This window comes from Ambystoma mexicanum, chromosome 9, assembly GCF_040938575.1.
Source record: "Ambystoma mexicanum isolate Mex_15411 chromosome 9, UKY_AmexF1_1, whole genome shotgun sequence".
Classification (NCBI taxonomy): Eukaryota; Metazoa; Chordata; class Amphibia; order Caudata; family Ambystomatidae; genus Ambystoma; species Ambystoma mexicanum.
Window position 1 is genome coordinate 564,835,886 of NC_090931.1, and position 21,992 is coordinate 564,857,877.

Here is a 21,992-nt window from a genome sequence, read left to right on the forward strand (position 1 = left end):
AAGTGCCGATGAGTAGAATCTCAGTCTTACTGGCATTAAGGCAGAGGTCGTTGGCGGCACACCATTCCTGGATAGCAGAAAGACAGTCAGAGATGAGGGAAGGAGAAGAGGAGGCCGAGGGTAGCCTGAAAATGAGTTGGGTATCATCCGCATAGCACTGAAAGTAGGGGCAGAGAGCGGCGATGTGGTGGGCGAGAAGTGCCAGATACTGGTTGAACAGCCAGGGAGAGAGGTTAGATCCCTGGGGGACCCCACAGGTAGAGAAGAAGATGTCAGAGAGGAAAGACCCCAGTTGGACCTGGGAGGGTCGATTTGAGAGGAAAGAGGTCAGCCACGCCAGAGCCTGACCAGTGATACCGAGGTTATCACGGAGACGGTTGAGCAGGATGGTATGGTTGACAGTATCAAAGGCAGAAGAGAGATCAAGCAAAATGAGAACACATGGAATGTTAGAGTCAAGGTTCGAGAGCAGGTCCTCACGGATGTTCAGGAGAGCAGTTTCCGTGCTTCTGGCAGCTCTGAAGCCAGACTGATGGTCATGAAGACTACCAACACATTCAGCATGGAGATTAAGCTGGGAGATGGCCAGTTTCTCCAGGAGCTTGCCCAGGAAGGGAGTGATAGAGATTGGGCGATAGTTAGCTGGGCAGGAAGGGTCAGAAGAGGGTTTCTTAAGAATGGGGTGCACAAGGGAGTGCTTGAGAGGGGATGGGAAGACTCCAGAGGCGAAGGAGTGATTGCAGAAGTCAGCAAGGGCAGGAGCCAAGGAGTCAATGTGGTCCTTGATAGTTTTGGAGGAACAGGGGTGGACCTGTTTTGATGAGACTTTCATAGATCGGACTTGTCTTGAAACCTCGTCAGCAGAAAAAAGGGGAAAGGAAGAGAAGGAGAGAGGAGGGGTGGCTGCAGAAGAGCCAGAGGAAGGGCAGGGAATAGAGGGGGGGGGGGGTTATAGGAGGAGAGTGAGGACAGGATGTCCTGAGTTTTTGAAATGAAGTGAGAGGCCAGTGCCGTGCAGAGGGCCTGGGAGGGGACAGGAGAGGTAGAGACTGCAGCAGGGTTGGCCAGCTCCTTGCAGATTTTAAAGAGTTCGGCCGAATTGTTAGATGCCGCAGAGATGCGGGCTTGGATAAGGGCTCTCTTCTTGGTGAGAACGGAGAGCCGGTATTGCCTTTGGAGCAGGCGACAGGCCAGTTTGTCAGAGGATGAACATGAAGCACGCCATTTCCTCTCTGCCACCCTGCACTTGCGCTTAAGGGTGACGAGATCCGAGTCATACCAGGTGAATTCTCTAACCCTTTTTCGGCAGGAGTGAGATCGTTGTGGATATTCTTCACATACAGTGAATTCTATAACCCTTATTCAGAAGGAGTGAGAAACGCAAGTCAGTGATTAAGAGTCAGCCATCTACTGGGATCATTGTGGATATTCTACCCTCACCGTGAATTCTCTAACCCTTATTCGTCAGGAGCGATACATTCTAGTCAGTGGCTAAGAGTAGCCAGCGACTGGGATCATTATGGATATTCTACCCCTATGGTGAATTCTCTAACCATTATTCTGCAGGAGTGAGATTGTTGTGGATATTCTACCCCTATTCTATAACCCTTATTCGGCAGAAGTCCTAAATGCGAGTCAGAGGCAAACAGTCAACCATCGACTGGGATCATTATTGATATTCTACCCCTGTGGTGAATTTTCTAACTCTTTTTCATCTGGACTGATAAATGCTAGTCAGTGGCTAAGAGTCAACTATTGACTGGGATCATTATGGATATTATACCCCTATGGGGAATTCTCTAACCCTTATTCAGCAGGAGCGATAGGTGCTAGTCAGTGGCTAAGAGTCAACCATCGACTGGGATCGTTTTGGATATTCTACCCCTATGGGAAATTCTCTGACCCTTATTCAGCAGGAGTGATAGATGCTAGTCAGTGGCTAAGAGTCAGCCATTGGCTGGGATTATTATGGATATTCTACCCATGTGGTGAATTCTCTAACCCTTATTCAACAGGGGTGTTAAACGCTAGTCAGTGGCTGAGAGTCAGCCATGGACTGGGATAGTTGTGGATTTTACCACTTTGGTTGTAGTGTCTCATCTTTATTCAGCATGAATGATAAACACTAGTCCATGGCCAAGTGTCAGCCATGGAATACAATTGTTGCCGATGTTCTTCTGCTCCGGTACACTGTCAATTCCTACATTATTTTCAGAAAGAGTGAAAAGAGTGAAACACACTAGTCAGTGTCTGAGTGATGAGAATGCACTGATATTGTCGCAGATCTTGTACTGCTTCTTGTGAATAATCTCCCTCTTATTCACTGTGAGTGAGGAACACTAGTCAATGGCTATGTGACTGCCATGGACTGAGAGCATTGTAGCTTTTCTACCACTATGGGTAAATCCTCTCACCTTTATTGAGCGGGAGTGATAGTTAAAGACTGTGTATGAGCTATGGACTCGGATCGTTGTAGATTTCTTACTGCTATGGGTGAATCCTCTCACCTTTTATTGAGTGGGAGTGATAGTTAGTGGCTGAGTATCAGCTATGGACTCGGATCGTTGTAGATTTCTTACCACTTGTGGTGAATCCTCTCACTTTTATTGAGTGGGAGTGATAATTAGAGACTGAATATGAGCTATGGACTCGGATCGTTGTAGATTTTCTTACCGGTATGGGTGAATCCTCTCACCTTTATTGAGCGGGAGTGATAGTTAGAGACTGAGTATGAGCTATGGACTCTTATCGTTGTAGATTTCTTACCGCTATGGGTGAATCCTCTCACCTTTTATTGAGTGGGAGTGATAGTTAGAGGCTGAGTATCAGCTATGGACTCGGATCGTTGTAGATTTCTTACCGCTAGGGGTGAATCCTCTCACCTTTTATTGAGTGGGAGTGATAGTTAGAGGCTGAGTATCAGCTATGGACTTGGATCGTTGTAGATTTCTTACCGCTAGGGGTGAATCCTCTCACCTTTTATTGAGTGGGAGTGATAGTTAGAGGCTGAGTATCAGCTATGGACTTGGATCATTGTAGCTTTTCTACCACTATGGGTGAATCCTCTCACCTTTATTGAGCGGGGGTGATAGTTAGTGGCTGAGTATTAGCTATGGACTTGGATCGTTGTAGATTTCTTACCACTAGGGGTGAATCCTCTCACCTTTATTGAGCGGGAGTGCTAGTGGCTGAATATCAGCTATGGACTCGGATCGCTGTATATTTTTTACCACTAGTGGTGAATCCTCTCACCTTTATTGAGCGGGAGTGATAGTTTCAGGCTGAGTATCAGCTATGGACTTGGATCATTGTAGCTTTTCTACCACTATGGGTGAATCCTGTCACCTTTATTGAGCGGGAGTGATAGTTAGTGGCTTAGTATCAGCTATGGACTCGGATCGTTGTAGATTTCTTACGACTAGTGGTGAATCCTCTCACCTTTATTGAGTGGGAGTGATAGTTAGAGGCTGAGTATCAGCTATGGACTCGGATCATTGTAGCTTTTCTACCACTATGGGTGAATCCTCTCACCTTTATTGATCATGAGTGATAGTTAGTGGCTGAGTATCAGCTATGGACTCGGATCGTTGTAGATTTCTTACCACTAGTGGTGAATCGTCTCACCTTTATTGAGCAGGAGTGATAGTTAGTCGCTGAATATCAGCTATGGACTCGGATCGTTGTATATTTTTTACCACTAGTGGAGAATCCTCTCACCTTTATTGAGCGGGAGTGATAGTTAGAGGCTGAGTATCAGCTATGGACTCGGATCGTTGTAGATTTCTTACCACTAGTGGTGAATCCTCTCACCTTTATTGAGCAGGAGTGATAGTTAGAGGCTGAGTATCAGCTATGGACTCAGATCGTTGTAGATTTTCTACCACTATGGATGAATCCTCTCACCTTTATTGAGCGGGAGTGATAGTTAGAGGCTGAGTATCAGCTATGGACTCGGATCTTTGTAGCTTTCCTACCACTATGGGATAATCCTCTCACCTTTATTGAACGGGAGTGATAGTTAGAGGCTGAGTATCAGCTATGGACTTGGATCGTTGTAGATTTCTTACCACTAGTGGTGAATCCTCTCACCTTTATTGAGCGGGAGTGATAGTTAGTGGCTGAGTATCAGCTATGGGCTCGGATCGATCTAGATTTCATACCGCTAGTGGTGAATCCTCTCACCTTTATTGAGCGGGAGTGATAGTGGCTGAATATCAGCTATGGACTTGGATCGTTGTATATTTTTTACCACTAGTGGTGAATCCTCTCACCTTTATTGCACGGGAGTGATAGTTTGAGGCTGAGTATCAGCTATGGACTCGGATCGTTGTAGCTTTTCTACCACTATGGGTGAATCCTCTCACCTTTATTGAGCGGGAGTGATAGTTAGTGGCTGAATATCAGCTATGGACTCAGATCGTTGTAGATTTCTTACCACTATGGGTGAATCCTTTCACCTTTATTGAGCGGGAGTGATAGTTAGTGACTGAGTATCAGCTACGGACTCGGATCGTTGTAGCTTTTCTACCACTATGGGTGAATCCTCTCACCTTTATTGAGCGGGAGTGATAGTTAGAGGTTGAGTATCAGCTATGGACTCGGATCGTTGTAGATTTCTTACCACTAGTGGTGAATCCTCTCACCTTTATTGAGTGGGAGTGACAGTTAGAGACTGAGTATGAGCTATGGACTCAGATCATTGTAGATTTTCTTACCGCTATGGGCGAATCCTCTCACCTTTATTGAGTGGGAGTGATAATTAGAGGCTGAGTATCAGCTATGGACTCGGATCATTGTAGCTTTTCTACCACTATGGGTGAATCCTCTCACCTTTATTGATCGTGAGTGATAGTTAGTGGCTGAGTATCAGCTATGGACTCGGATCGTTGTAGATTTCTTACCACTAGTGGGGAATCCTCTTACCTTTATTGAGCAGGAGTGATAGTTAGTGGCTGAATATCAGCTATGGACTTGGATCGTTGTATATTTTTTACCACTAGTGGTGAATCCTCTCACCTTTATTGAGCGGGAGTGATAGTTAGAGGCTGAGTTTCAGCTATGGACTCGGATTGTTGTAGCTTTTTTACCACTATGGGATAATCCTCTCACCTTTATTGAGTGGGAGTGATAGTTAGTGGCTGAATATCAGCTATGGATTCGGATCGTTGTAGATTTCTTACCACTATGGGTGAATCCTCTCACCTTTATTGAGCGCGAGTGATAGTTAGTGACTGAGTATCAGCTATAGACTCAGATCATTGTAGCTTTTCTACAACTATGGGTGAATCCTCTCACCTTTATTGAGCGGGAGTGATAGTTAGAGGCTGAGTATCAGCTATGGACTCGGATCGTTGTAGCTTTTCTACCAGTATGGGATAATCCTCTCACCTTTATTGAGTGGGAGTGATAGTTAGTGGCTGAATATCAGCTATGGACTCGGATCGTTGTAGATTTCTTACCACTATGGGTGAATCCTCTCACCTTTATTGAGCGGGCGTGATAGTTAGTGACTGAGTATCAGCTATGGACTCGGATCTTTATAGCTTTTCTACCACTATGGGTGAATCCTCTCACCTTTATTGAATGGGAGTGATAGTTAGAGGCTGAGTATCAGCTAAGGACTTGGATCGTTGTAGATTTCTTACCACTAGTGGTGAATCCTCTCACCTTTATTGAGCGGGAGTGATAGGTAGAGGCTGAGTATCAGCTATGGACTTGGATCGTTGTAGATTTCTTACCACTAGCGGTGAATCCTCTCACCTTTATTGAGCGGGAGTGATAGTTAGAGGCTGAGTATCAGCTATGGACTTGGATCGTTGTAGATTTCTTACCACTAGTGGTGAATCCTCTCACCTTTATTGAGCGGGAGTGATAGTTAGTGACTGAGTATCAGCTATGGACTCGCATTGTTGTAGCTTTTCTACCACTATGGGTGAATCCTCTCACCTTTATTGAACGGGAGTGATAGTTAGAGGCTGAGTATCAGCTATGGACTTGGATCGTTGTAGATTTATTACCACTAGTGGTGAATCCTCTCACCTTTATTGAGCGGGAGTGATAGGTAGAGGCTGAGTATCAGCTATGGACTTGCATCGTTGTAGATTTCTTACCTCTATGGGTGAATCCTCTCACCTTTATTGAACGGGAGTGATAGTTAGAGGCTGAGTATCAGCTATGGACTTGGATCGTTGTAGATTTATTACCACTAGTGGTGAATCCTCTCACCTTTATTGAGCGGGAGTGATAGGTAAGAGGCTGAGTATCAGCTATGGACTTGCATCGTTGTAGATTTCTTACCACTAGTGGTGAATCCTCTCACCTTTATTGAGCGGGAGTGATAGTTAGTGGCTGAGTATCAGCTATGGGCTCGGATCGATGTAGATTTCTTACCACTAGTGGTGAATCCTCTCACCTTTATTGAGCGGGAGTGATAGTGGCTGAATATCAGCTATGGACTTGGATCGTTGTAGATTTCTTACCACTATGGGTGAATCCTCTCACCTTTATTGAGCGGGAGTGATAGTTAGTGGCTGAGTATCAGCTATGGGCTCGGATCGATGTAGATTTCTTACCGCTATGGGCGAATTGTTGCATACTTATTTACCATGTAGTAGCTCTGTGTCGGCCAAACCACTGGCGTGATGTGGATCTCTGCGATGAGACATTGCCGGGAGCTCCAATTATCTAGGAACTAGCAAAGTGTCAATGGTTTCAGGCACAATTTGCATAGCAGAAAGCATCAGTTAAATGTACCATGATGTTATATGTAGGATTTCTAAACCGTGAAAGATGTACTTAGGGAAATGCGCGAGCCCAGCATGACATTCCAGAATCAAATAACTAATAGCTGTCCACGGCAGTTCCGGCTCAGTGACGGAAATGTCCTTTTTATCATCCAAACTAAAAGCCAAAATGCTTCAGGCAGGTCAGACCATGACAACAACCACTGTTCAGCCTATGAATACCGCCTTTGGCTCCTGCATCAGCCCTGGCCGTCACTTAAAAGTGAATTTATATATCGGCTTAAAATGGTTCCAAAGGCACACGAGGCTCCATGCAGGTCCCCATCAGCTCGTGATTGTCGCCACACCAGCACAACAATGCAGACTTTCAAATGACAAGCCTGTGCAAGTGACTCACCGACTGTTCTCAACACCTACCAACACAGTCGCGTATGCAAAAAGGTGCAATGCAGTGAAAATCATTTAAAATGCAAGCTGTGAAATCTTTTATTGGACTAAATGGAAATACTACGCACAGATAGAATAACGCATTCGTTTTAAAAGTCCGATAGACTTCATCAAATAGTGTAGAGTGAAATAAGTGGTAAGGAAACATACTCTGGCCAGTTCTCACAGTATACATGTCTTTGGCTGGATGGATAATTAGCATGGAATACTGGCCCGGGATGGCCGCTTTATCAAAAAGGACCGTACATCTTGCAGCAGGGAACACACATACCTATGTACACTGAGAACAATTGACATAGCACAGAGAGTAGAGTGCTCGCTTTAACATCTGTGCAGAACCTGCTGACGCAGGTTCGAATCCCGGCAGGGCCCAACTCCCCTTTCATCCTTTTGAGGTCGATACATGAGCACCACACACTGTGGGTAATAAAAAGCAGCGCTCAGATACCTGAGGGTTCGTAGAGCATTAAAAATGCTAAATTAATATGATTATATATAGCTGTGCTGAGAAATGTATTTTAAGAAAGCACTTCTTCACACATTACTTTCCATCATTCGATGTTCTTGAAATTAGGTACACACAGTTGTAAAGTGGGCTCCAGTAAGTCATGTTTTTTTTTACAAACCTAGTGAAATTAAATATTTAAAAACACGCAATTGGCAAGCAGGGTGTATTTTGCCTTTACTTAAAGCACAGAGTTTAAAGATGTGTTTTGCCGTCTCTATGTAGTGTCAGGAACGTGCAGGTGATTTCAATACAGCTCCTTAGGTCTATTAACTGGTGTACAATGTGACCAATACAAAACATGTGCACAATATCCGCTGTTAACGCAGTATCAATTAATACTCAATAGTAATACTAATAATAATAATCTGCCCTATAATATAAAATCACAAGTGACGGTTTCTTGTAACGGTTTTCTGTAACGTTCTGTGTAACACTTGAAAACGGGGTCAACGTATGTCCTAGAGACATGGGACTGGTGTCATTGCATTCCACATGTAGCCCACTTCAATGGTATACTGTCCAAATCTGCAATTCCTAAGGCGTTTGTAGTGTATTCACTGCTGAAGTTGTGTATGAGTGACAATTTTGTGTAACTCTTTTTTGTAACGCTTTCACTTGGGGTCATTGTAGATCCTACAGGGATGGGTCTGTTGTCATCCCGTTCCACATTTTGCCCACTTTGATGGTATACTATCCAAACTGCAATTACTGAGGCATTTGAAATCCATTCACAGGAGTTCAGTAAACTGATGAAGTTGTGTATGAAGTTGTGGATAAGTGATGATTTTGTTTAACGTTTCATGTGAGTCTGGTGTCATTTAGTCCCACTGGCACCCAACTTTGGTGGTTCCGGTCCAAATCTACAATTCCTAAGGCATTTGAGGTGTCTTAACTAATATTGACTGATTAAGTTCTGTGATGAACTTGTGTAAGTGACGGTACCATGGTGCTTGACTTGGGGTCATTGTATGCCCGAAAGATATGGGTCTGCTGTCATTCCGTCCCACATTCCTTCAACTTTGGTGCTGCTGAGTCCAATGTGCAGCAGTCGCCGGTGTATGCGAGTGACACGAGCCCCTTGGGGGTGGGGGGCTGGCACTGAAGGCGCCAGGGCGGCAGAGCTCCCCTAGTAATTATAATAATAATAATGTAGTCTTGTATAGCACCCTTCTGCCATTTTTGTTGGTCTCGGTGCACGTGGCTCTGTAAGAGAAGGGGGGTTTGTCAGTGGGATAATGGGAGAGGCGGATGCAGAGCCTGCAGTGTTTATGGGTGCAGGTCAGTAGTACCTGGTTCCTGAGTGCCTCCCTACTTGTAAGGGATAGGCATAGATGTTTGGGGAGGACCCAAGGACTGAATAAGAGTAAAGGGGGCTTACAGCTTTGTTGCCCACAAATGTAGCGCACGGTGATGGAGCTGAGGAGAGGAGCATAGTCGTAGATTGTTAGTCTTTCTTTGGTGTAAACGAGGCCTGTGATTCCTGTCAGTAGCAATCTTTCAGGTGTGGTGTTTGGTGGAAGGAAGAGATTTTAGAAGGTGGTTGGAATCGTTGGGAGATATACGTGTGGGTAACGGAAGGGGTGATGTAAATATGAAGGCGGGATAATATATGGGGTGGTATGTGCCAACTAGTGAAGTGCATGGGGGGCTTGTGAGATGCTTTGGGTGACAGCTGATGGGTTCCCTTTTGCTTGTGTAGCATCTCGTCCTTCCATAGATCTTTATGGGAGGTTGGTTGGAGTGGGAAGCAGGGCAACCTGTGGTTTCTGTATTTTGTAGTTTGACAACACATTCCGTGTAAGGGGTATGAGTCTAACAGGGTGGGGTGGTTTGGAGCATTGATCTTGCCGAAGCGTTAGCTGAAAAGCAATGTTTTTACCTGCTTTTGGAAAATTGAGCAGTGTTTCTCTGTACAGAGGCATTGGAGTATATATTTATAGAGATTGGCTTCTAGGAGGGAGAAGGTGGAGCCTCCATGTCATTTACGGGTGAAGGTTGGCACCATTTCTCGTGCGTTGCTGCTAGAGTTTAGTGTTCTCATGTTATGTACTGCAAATATTCCCTTTTGGTGGATTCTAGTAAAAGCAGGGGGGCAATGCAAATGATTTTGAAGTGGATCCTCGTTTACATTGGGAGCCAGTGCAGTGATGGGATTGCTGGGGCGATGCGGTTGTGTCTTTTCAGTCTAAGTACTAATCTGGCTGCCTCATTTTGGATTCTTGTATTTTTGTCGAGTATGTAATCTGGTAATACAAGTAGATGCTGTTGGCATGATCAAGTCTTGATAGTGCCCAAGAGATAACTGTCATGGTTCTGTGTGTGAAGGCCAGGTAGAGCACGATACACTGTGGAGTGTTGAGCCGGAAGATACAGCCCATTATGAAGGCTTGGAACAGTGTTTCTAATGTAAGGTATCTGTCCATGCAGACCCTTAAATTCTCCCAGTAGGTAAGGGAAGAGAGCATGGTCACATTCCTTCTGTCAGGGAATTGTCGCATAGTTTGAGGGTGTAGTGTGGGGCGTGATGGAGTAACGAGGCTGACAAGGTGGTATCGTTTTGGCTATAGACTTGTATTCAATAGAAGGCGGAAAACCTGTCTCTCACTAATCCTAGAGGGGGTTTCGCTACCTCAACACAGGATAACTCGGGTGCACGTCACGATGTAAGTCAAAAAGAAAAAATGATACCATCCTCTGTTCACACCTACTACTCTATCCCTACCACTAACAAATAAACCAACAAGAAAAGGGCTCAGTGAACTTCTAATCCCTTCTAATCCAAGCCACCAGGAGAATGACCCTCTTCTCCTGGTGAGACAATCCAATCTTCAGTTGATTTATCAACAATGCAATAAGGTCTGATTTACCAAAAATATTTAGACCAGGAGAATTACTACATTCTTCTGGTCTATCTGAAAGAGTTCTGGTGACGGTCCTTGATAACCTTTTTGACAAGTCTTTACAAGTCTTTTTAGATCCTCCCACTGTGATGGAGATTGCCTTCAAGAGAAATCAACCATCCAAAATTCAACAGGAGCACTGCGGACATATATGCATTTCTGCTTCGGCCACAAAAGTTTAAGTAGCCGCTTGAGATTTTCCACCAGAATTTCGGAATGTTTTCTCTGGGGAGGAAACGGTCACGTTAGCTGACGGCGCTCCATTGTCCACTGCAAAATATGTGAATTTCAAACCAATTTTCTTAAACGTTAACTGCAATATAGAATGGTAAATCTAGTATGAACTGGTCACCCATTTCACTGTTTCCTGTTTGACATTTTTAATTGAGATATCCGTTTACGGTCTCTAGACTGCGCCCCCTAAAGACCTACATATGAAAGGCTACATACATAAGGCTGCCTCCTTTACGTAGGTCTTCTGTAGGCACGCTGCCTAAAAGGAAGACAGGAAGAGTGCACCGGAGTACAACAGGTTATTGGAGGAAGAGTGGGGATGGATGTTGGCTGGGGAATGGAAGGTGACTGCACAGCAGAGAAATTGCGGAAAGTCTCCCGAGAGAGGGCAAGAAAGAAAAGGCCGTCCTTGCGCATGAAACCTTCTCAGCCCCAATCTGCAAGGATAGACTTTTGTTACCACCTTCAGACCCCAAAGTGAGATATAATGAGCAGTCATCCTGCATGTATTTGTTTTGGGAAATTTTCAACTGGCCACTAGTGGAAATCTCTTCTACAGAAGATCTAAGATAAACCTGTATTTCCATAAAAAACAGACATTGTGCCTCATTACGACCTCGGCTGTAGCCATGCCGCTATTGGCGGCATGGCTGCTGCCGAAATCGCGTCCGAGTCTGAGTCCGGGTCCACAGAATGAGGAATTACCGGGCCATTCCAAGTTCGGAAGGCCCGGTAATTCCTCCCTCCAAGGACCCAGACCCGGTCCTTCCCCATTCCCATTCAGCCCAATTGGGCTGAATGGGAATGGGAGAGGGAGTAAACAACGGGCCATTATGAGTTGGCTCATTGTTTGCTCCCTCTTCCCCTTGCGGGACCCGATAAGCACGCCTGGTTTGACCAGGCGTTACTTCCTGGGTCCCGCGAGGGGACCTTGTAATGAGGCGGCACGGGGTAAATGGCAGCGGCACCTTTTACGGCGCCGTTAACCCCGTACCGCCAGGGTCATAATGAGGCCCATTCAATTCTCGAATATTGGGGTCCATGGTTTAAACCACAGCAGAAAAACATTTGTAAACATACCAAACAAGGCCACGCACCACGTTGCAAAGAACATACAGTTGTCGAAGTGAGAGGGAGTGATTGGGAGAGGTTCTCCTCTACTTTCCAATTTTTTTTTTCTGTTCCTATAGTTTTATCTTAAAAAGAAACCGTTCCGGAATGGTTTACTTTTAAAATAAAAGTGTAGGATGAAGTGTAAACTTACACTTCAGTGAACATTCCCTTAAATATCAGGTGTGTTTGTTTGGGGGTTTGGATTGCATGTGGAGGAGGCTTGTGGGGAGCGCGGGCAAGCCAGCATGGAACATAGTTCTACTACTTCTTTTCGTACACTTCGACCACCGAGAACGTACCACGAACAGACGTGCCATGTCATACAGTTAAGAGAAACTATACACAAAATGTCACTTACGTTTTTACATAGGGATCAGAATATCCATTTGCGTCCATCGCCGCCAAATGTGCACAGCGTATGATGCCAACGACGAGTCCTGACTTCTGAGAGCTGTATTTTAAGGAGATGAGAATTCGGCCGCGCTCCTCCAAGGATTTGTCTTCTGTTTTGTCGATCTATAAACCAAAGGCGGCAAATACGAAAAATAGGTCAGGGTCATAAAATATGCTGTTCTCAGGTCATGTGAGCATTTTATTCAAGTGTGCCTCAGTAGTAAGCCCTAGCGTGTATCTAGCGGGCGGAGTCTGCATGCATGTGTGGAATTATTGTGCTTGTTCGATTCTATAAAGGACGCCATAGATCGTTGACCAGATGCATCCACTAGATGCTGTAGGATTACGTTTCACGGTGCACGTCAGTGGGACAAGGCCATCGATGTTTCTACCATTGTTCCCCAAGCCGGTCAAATCGTATTTAGAGACCTTGTAAGTCTGTCCGGATTTAGAGACCTTGTAAGTCCGTCGGCTTCTTTTGAATGGGCCATGACAGGGCACTGCTTGCCTCGAGGCTGCCTGTGGCAGGCACCAGAAGCTGTCACACTCAAAGCCTTACAGCACAAGTAGAATTCTTATAATAAGCATAACGTTTTCCAAAGAGGTGAATCCGGTGGAGACAGCAGCATTACCGGGAAGCCCCAAATGACAAGAATTGAAGACTATTCAGAAGGCTTAATGCCGCGGTTGTTAAAACTCTAAAGCAGTTACCCTTGGTGACAAGTCAATTTGACACTCACTGGGAAGGAGGCCCAGAGGACTGTACTTTTTGGCTCTCCTAAAATGGCCGCCCGGATGATCCCTCAGAGGCCTAGGCACTGAGTGCAACATGTATTTCTGCTTATTTCTGCAAGAGAAGAAACCTTCTCAGGGCAACGTGTCAGAAGGCTACTTCCTCGAAAATATTAGCGCACGTCAGGCAGTCAGCAGCAAAGGAAAGTTGCTGCCAGAAGCTGTGACTTTGCAGCCAGTTAATTAGAAATTAAGGTCTCCAGCGCTAGAAAAGAGCCAATGGCAGAATGGGCAGTGAGTAGCAATTACCATCACACCTTCGCTTGTCACTCCATGCGCAGACTGATGGGCTGTCTTCCAGGGCTGAGGAACAGATACATTGGATTACTCACCAATGAGGCCTCTCCGGTACCGTACACGCTCGTTAGAAACGAACAGTGCTGAAACTTTTAATTGTGCTGCAACTGAGGCCTTCCAAGGCTTTTTTCAGTCTCATGTTTCCCGTTTCCTTTTTTTTTTTAAAACTGTAATGCATTTTCTGGGCATTAGACAAGACAATGGGCCTGGTTATAGGTCAAAGTATTGATTTTATTTTTTTTAATTTTTTTTTGGGGGGGGGGTCCCCCCCCCAAAAGCCTTTTTTGTGGTAAAAAACACTTTTTTTCTATACGGAAAACACCCCAAAAAATATACATTTTAAAAAAAAAATTCGACCCTTTTGTTTTAGGTCCTATAGACTCGACCCTATGGCATTTGATCCTTTAGGATTCGAACCTTTGACCGGACAACATTGGGCTTCATTACAAGTGTGCTGGTCCAGAAATAAGGGTGCCGGTAGCAGGCTGACCTGCCAGGCGCAACGGTCCCGATAGGCAGATTTATCACAGAGGCAGCGGCACCGTTAGCAACGGTGCCGGTGCTTCCGTCTCCCCATTCCAATGGGGTCCTATTGGACTCAATAGGAATGGGGAACAACATTTTCCAGTGCCTGACTTCCCGATCGGCTGGGACTTATTATGTCCCGGTGGCACCGTGAGATCAGGTGCCGGAAAAGTGTTACGAGTCCGGCGGGTTACCATCTGACTCGTAATGAGGCCCATTAAGTTCTAAGGGCATCTGTGTTTGTCCCAAATTCCAATAAGTAATCATTTTAGGCTCTGCCCACTCCCACAGTTAAGTCCAGGATTTTTAAGAACTGTTAGCTGCAGCGCCACAGCAAGATATTCACCTAGACACTGAAAGATGTGTCACAATAAATGTAAACAGTCCATAAAAGAGTGTGGAGCCCATGACTTGCTGAACCCTATGGATCAGAACACAAGCAAAAAGACTGTATAGTTGCGAAACGACCAGAGCAAAGCCAGAGACTAGGGTTGTGCTCTATGTGTACGGTATGTGGGACAATGGGTAGACTAACAAACCTTGGGTACCTTTTTCTTCAGTCAGTGTCTGCAAATCTATGTAAATAGGGAGTGAATTTGGGAGCCCGAAGAAGTACATCCACAGCAAATGGGTCTAGCTGTTTACTGCAACGTTCTCACTAATTAAAGTCATTTTAATTTCAGGACACACGCATAAAACAAATTACAAGTATTAAAAACATTTCTAAAAATGTTCAAAATAAATCACCGCCCGAGGTTGGTATGACAGACAATCTGGGCGCCCAGAATGCAGGCTGTATCGGCTGGTACAAGCCCGCTGATGTTCTGATTATGCTTTCAGTCACTGAACCCACCGCTCCCCAATTTATTTCAGGAAAAAGAAAAAATATGTGTTCTCCCGGAAATGGAAACTGTTTACTGTGGGATCCCACCAGCGACAGGGGAGGAGAGAGGGTTTGCACCCTCCCCACTATGATGCGCTCATTCAGCAGGTGCCCTTTGATAATGGGCCTCTTGCTTATTTTGAGAATCTGGCAGACTGGTTTTATTAGAAGAATTGACTCCAGCATTAATTCCCTGTGCAATTAATTTCCAGAATTTTGGGGGGCAAACAGTTCTGGTAGCTGCTGCTACATTTTCCAATGCCAAGGAAGCTAGCTCCTCCTTCAGAATCCTAAATGCAAGGTTATATTCTCTACTCCTCTGAGATCAAAAGGTTCTGTTTTGTGACAGATTTAAATTGTTTTTAGCCATTGTAGATGATTGATCAAGCCAACTTTTTGCATCTAATTTAAGAGCTCCTATGTGGTTCTACAAAAAGCAGCTACTCACTTCAATTGTAAGGCAGGGCAACTTATTATTATTATTATTATTATTATTATTATTATTATTATTATTATTATTATTATTATTATATGAGTAATAACATTATTACAAATGGAATTTAAATTGAAACAATCAATGTATTAGTCATAATTCGTTTGAGAGTTTGTTCATGGTCCACAGGGTTATCCTTTGTGTTGCTATTTGTCTTTTTAAGAGTTCAGATAGATATGGAGTGGTTTTAAGTCTAAACAATGGAAAATGTAAGATTAATTCAAGGAGATAGTGATCACGTCATGGACGGGTAATCACTCTCTTGTCTTTAAGGCATGAACAGTAAGATGGTGAGATGGCACAATTAGAAAATAGTCAATTGTTGATGAACTCAGGTGCCGGCCCATGGGATTCAGAATTGGGTTAACAACTGATGACTCTCAAAGTACACTTGATTGAAAAAAAGATTAAACAAAGGGATAAAAGGGTTGACTCAGGTATCAATCATGTTTTTTTGGGCTATGCTACAGCAAGGTACACCTCTCTATCAACCAAGTCTGCGTCCAGAGCGTTCCCTTTTTGCATATGAAAGGTTTCCCCAAAGGTTTTTATCGGGATGATCCTATAGAAACTCACGCACAATTCTCTTTGGATGTCGGTGGAAGTAATCTTGCCACTGAATGACAGAATATCAATATCAGTATTGCATAATCACACGGGATGGCTTTCTGTATCAAACCAACCCAGAGAATTCTTCTGGCATCAAGATAACAATAGAGTAAATCGAAGGACCAGTTATGAAGGCATTTATCCAATGAAAAAATAACCTTTTTACCAGAGTGCTTGCATTTCCTCCCAAATTGGATGCTGGGACTCCAGTCAGCACAACTAGCAATGAAGATGCTTTAGGAGGAAGCCGTATGAAACTAATTGTGCGAGTGTAGTCAGAGTTAGCAGGAAGGATCCAATTGTCATTGCATCCTTCCAGAGCAGCAGTGCCTCTGATCTCATTGAAACATCAATGTGCACATTTGTAGGCTCCACACCCCCTCTGCTTAGTCGCACTGGGCTACGGGTGTAACAAGGTTTAAGAGGTTTTGCTTTAATAGGGCGGTTGATGGGATAAGCAGTTGCAATGGCCAGTTTTGACCATAGCCCAACTCGAATTACACTTTAAATTGTCATAGGTTAATTGGATAGAAAAGACATATAAACTAGGTGATGGAAGGATGGGATAGTTTCCTATTAGAATGGCAACCAAGGTTTCTTTGTTCACCTACATCTTTGCTAAACCCAACCATAAATGTCTTAGTTCTTCAGAAATTGTGATCAATTCACATTCTATCATTGCCAGTGATTTATAGATAGATGTATCTAACAGCAGATATTTGTGAGTGCGTAATTCAAGATTTGTTAGGATAAGATTCATAGGATATTTTGGAAGGACACTGTATTGATTGTAATAAGAGCTTTAGGCTGAGTTTGGTATTTCAATCTGTGTTTCGCAATAGTGTCAGGTCTACAAGTACTTTTCTTTGTATTCAGACCAGATGCTCAAATCTTTGAGTGCAGAGTGGGGTACCAGAAGAAGCGCATTTGGCATCAAACACTTGTGTATAGGCACGTTATAAATGCCATATCATATCACATCATATATCATATCATATCATATCTCATCATTAGATTGAACTCTGGCCTTTATAGTGCATTTCTTTTGGGCAGGCATTATCGTTTTGTCCTTGGTCAGAAGCGGAGACCCAACAGATTTTAGTAAGACCATATTAACATCCAACTTCAATGGATTATCAGATAATAAATATTTTTGGGAATTGAAGAAAACATACTGAGCTTTCAAATTAAGTGAAGTACTGGGTATCAAAGACATGCTGCTCAGTGTTATTTTGCGCTTGAGCTATACTCCCGTCCTGGCACTGCAAAGGATGTTTATCAAATGTTAAACCCAAGGTTTGCTTATCATAGTTCACATGAAAATGTTGAGACTGATTGGCCTCATGTTTCTCTGAGGGGCTATGTATGGGCAGGAGAAAACCTATGAAGATGTTTCAACACAAAGTGAATATTATGCCTCATTTACCTTAATTTCTAACAGTGGTAAGCAATAGCAATTTTTAAAAGGATCCCAAAGGTAAGAGGGTACGGATTAAAGTACCCCAAATTAATCAGACCATAGTTCTGAGCCTTGGCCTCTATGCCTCCAGGTGATGGCACCATAGTCATGTGCTTTGTGCTCTTCATGTGCACAGTACTCATACTGCCCTTCAACCATTCAAAGTGCAGATTCAATGTGCAAATAGCTAAGTTACTTTCCATGCAATTGTGGGTAGACGTCCATCAAAATGTTAAACCACAAGTTCGACCCTGCATGCTTGCTCCAGGGCCCTGACATTGTTACAGCCCACTATACCCAATTCTATTCTACCAATGTTCCCAACCGTGATTCTTTCAAATTCTCTTTTATAGGCATTTACTATGAACATTCCATACCCATACTAAGGCAAAGGCAACAGTCAGTTTCTGAACTATATAATCAATATTAAATCAGAAAAATTACATATCCAGCCAAACAAAAAACATGTTCTACACAATGTGAAATGTTTATCTCCCTATTTATTTACAACATTAATATGAAATCTTCTACTTCAAAATTTTAATTTCTATTTTATATTGGTCTCCACACGCCATCTCCATGCGTAGAGTCCATGTATAGTCATTCACACTTATTCAGTCATTCATTCATATGACATTTTGAAACCTCTGGCAATTTACTTCTAACAAGGGAGTTGCACTCCAACGGGAAACACATAGGCCCTCATTACGACCTTGGCGGAGATCCATGGTGCTATTTGCACCATGGTCCATGGCGCTAAGCTGCCAACTCCGCCATGGTGGTTGGCGGACTTACCGCCCCATTCCGACCTTGGCGGGGCGGTAAGTCCCCAATCCCCATTTACCCTTCCCCATTCCCATTTCTGCCCCATAGGGTATAATGGGAGTGGGGAAGGCGTTAATTACACCACCGTAAATTACGGTGGCGTAATTAACAACAAGGTTCCTTAGCGCCATGGATTTTAACGCCTGCTAAAAGCAGGCGTTAAAATCACCATGGCACTAAGGGAACTCGTACTCAGGCGGAAAGGGGCGCCATGGTTTACGCCGGCGTAAACCCCTTTCCGCCAGGGTCGTAATGAGGGCCATAGACTTATACTTCAAATAAAAACTTCTAATCTTAATATTACTTTCGATATCTTATTACAATTATCTTTCTCTTTTCTTTCTTTCTTTCTCAAGTAAACATAGGATTCAACCAAAGTGGTCAATTACACAATTAGGGGCAATGATCTGGATTCAACAATTTGTTAATACAGTAGTTAACAATATACTTCCTATTGGTTTGTACATGAAATTCTTCTTAAGCGTTTTTTGTTTCTTTGTCTATGCAGAAAACATGCAGTTTGCATGTATGCCTATAGGCTCCTCAGAGATGCTATGTACACAATGGAGCACACATTTTTTAAGAAACGTTCCTTCCATGAGCAAACCAAAAGGAAGTATTACAAACTGCTGAATCCCCCTAAAAAGGTTTTGCATTGAATGTAATTGTAAGAAACAAATCTCTGCAATGGTTTAATTTTGAATGAAATATAATGAGGGAAGGACATGATATATCATCACAATACCATTAACAAATGCTGCTTGTAAGCCCCCAAAGAAGCATTTACCTTACATATATGCATCAGGCGCAAGTAGTAAGAAACATGTGTTGGTGACATTTTTCTTTAACTCACAAAATAATACTTAGTGTATCATATTTACTTACTATATTTTGGAGTTGTTACCTAGGGAATCAACAGTATCCCTGGGGAGATTATTGTGTGAGCATATTTTGTCTAAATGTGATTCTATACTTTTGAGGAAAAACATTGATTGTGGAAATCTTAATTATAAGTCTATTATAACTCGTTTTTTGCCTTAAATAAGCACCATACAACCACACTTCAGATCCCAGTGCATTTTTGTTTATTTCTTTCATTTTAAACCTACACATATTTTTTATACAGGTGTATAGATGTGCAGCTGTGTTTAATGTAGACATATAGCACTCTTTCTGTGGAAAAAGTGGGTAAAAAGCTGCACAATTTCTCATCAGTATTGTACGGTAACTCATGAAAAAATCAAATAGATTCAAGCCGCCAACAGTGCACAGGAGAAATTGCTAATGCATTTTCATAGTTTCTCTGACGACAATATATGCCAGTATAAAAAATGTGTTACTACTGCCTGTGCCAATACACATCCATGCTGGCTGCACTCAAATATGCCAATATTCACAAAAAAGTTGCCAGTAAAAAATGTTGTGCCACTGTAAAAAAACATATTGGGACTGGCTACACCAATGCAGGGGAGTCGAGCTGGGTATGGACACTCATCATGCTTTCTTTAGCATTCATTTCCAGTAAATAAATGCTTTAAAACAGTTTACACTCTCACGTGTATTATACAGATGAAGGTATTCCCAACAATGGGAACTTCAGTGACCATTTTGTGAGACTAAGCAATCGCCTGATTCCCTTAAAAATGTCACGGAAGTCAGAGGTGATTTGCTATATTATATTTAGATAGAGTTGGGAATATTCAATTCCTTAGAATAAGTTTAAATATAAATGATGTTATATTGTGCAGCAAAAAATGGGCGTAAAATGAAAAACAATTCATAATATACTATGCTTAGAAATGTTGTGTATGCAATACACCGTCTGAAAAACAACAATGAAATGAAAATCACAATGCAAATAAATGCTATTCTTTATCTACAGAGCTTAGCAATAAAATGTAATTAACTATGTTGCTTGTGGTGTACCTTTGTGACTCATCAACACTTTTGATTGTGTTAGAACCCAAGGGAAAATACTCTTACACTACAGTCCTAGGGTGGATAAACTAGATTACTTTCCCAAACATCAGAGCATTTTCCTTTGTAAACAATCTAGTAGGAGAGAGCACCATTTGTCAGAATCTGTCATTGAGAGATGTTAGATAGCGGATCTATGCTGATGGGGTCTGGTACAATAGGTTATTACAGTTGTTGGTTGGGCGATTTTCTCATTACAGGCAAGATGTATCCTCAAAATTTGCTAATAGTTGCTTTTACACCACCCCTCTTTGTAGGGAGATTGCAGACTCCCTCATATTGCATTACTATTCATGAAACATCACTATACACATTTTTATAAGGGGATTTTAAACTCTGTCTGTCCTCATAATCCTGATGCCAATATAGATCAAATGTGCTTGTATCCTATGTACTTAATTTGCTGACACATGAACCCTCAGTGTTAAAGGGCTTTGCCTGGGTCAAGTTCTTTCTGGAAATGTCTTTCTTACTCCAGCTAAGACAACACATGCTCCCTGGACTGATCACTTCCGTAGATTGTTTGGCACCAACGCCCAATGTCTTACTAACAACAATCAGAAAAAGATACTGGACTGAAGTAGGAAACATATTTCTTAGCCCTCAGTTGAAAAAAAAAACTCTGGCTGTCTGGTATCTAAGGATACATCTTCCTGTGCCAGGTTTTCTGATTCCAGGCAAATTTATTTTAGGGAACTTGGCAATTCTATGGTCCCCTCCAAGTCAAGAAATAAAAAAAGCTTATTTTCCGTGGGTTTCCCCTTCACACAAAAAAGTTAAATGTGGAATTTGTAAATCCTAAAGACTTTGGAGAAAATAAAACTTTGCTGAATCCCTGGCCGTAGTTAAAGGTGAGCCCAGAATTAATAAAATAGCTATTTTTGATGCCACAAATTCTTTTATCCAATCTAGCATTCTGCAAGCTAAAAGAATCCTGGGAATTCTTTTTAAATAGTTCTGTCCTTCCTCCAACCAACTGTGAGCAGACCTCTCTGGCTTTATCAAGTGAACTTCGTGAAGCACTTAAGTTCTACACTTGCAAAATGTCTGGTCATCAAGAGGGTTTTGCACTATGCAATGCCATCTTTGAGCACCCGGATCCTCTACCCCTAATTTGGACTCGTTTTTAAGTTTTAACCTGCTACTCCTAATGATGTCTGCCACTTCCTAAGGCATTACAACCTACCGCAAAGGGAATGGTTTACCAGCTTTTGCTAGCTCTCATTATGCAGAGTTGGTGGCAGGACCTATGGCTCATCTTATCAGGAAATTACTTTTTGAAGAGTTTCCTAGATGCCCTTAAGGGTATCTTTTGTTACTTCACTTCTTAAGAAATCCACATTGGACCCTATGCTTCTCATGAACTATCGCCCTATTGCTGGCCTATGCTGGCCATCCAAAATCGTGGTGCAATCTGTGGCTTCCCAACGTCAGCAAGTTGTGGAAAAATAATCTATTCTTGATGCTTTACATTTGGGATGTTGGCTTAACCCTGGCACTGAAACTGCTCTTGTGACACAAATATTATCCTTTTACCACTCGTATGCTGATGACAGTTTGTTTATGCTAGAGGTAATGGACCTTATGATGACTTTAACAAGGCACTCATTTGTTTACATAATATAGAATAATGGCTGCTCCACACTGGACTCCAATGGAATAAAAAAGTGGAGGTCATGCTTTTAAATCGAAGATGCAAGCTGAAGAACCTTGCTTCTTCACCTGTTTGACCTATGCTTTTCCAACCTCAGATGAAATTTGCTAACAAAATCCCAAATTTGGGATTATTTTGGC

The 21,992-nt window shown here is 42.9% G+C and overlaps 1 protein-coding gene across 3 annotated transcripts in view; it reads right to left on the reverse strand.

The window, feature by feature from the left end:
* The window catches only part of DOC2B (double C2 domain beta), a 2,325,944-nt gene that overhangs the window by 549,555 nt on the left and 1,754,397 nt on the right, over positions 1 to 21,992 (reverse strand). For all 3 annotated transcript variants that reach the window (XR_011274629.1, XM_069615162.1, XM_069615163.1), the window contains one exon: positions 12,304 to 12,461. Coding sequence is in view for 2 of the 3 variants with exons in the window: in XM_069615162.1 (XP_069471263.1) it covers positions 12,304 to 12,461 (158 nt within the window). In the remaining variant the exon portion in view is untranslated. The remainder of the gene's footprint in view (positions 1 to 12,303; positions 12,462 to 21,992) is intronic.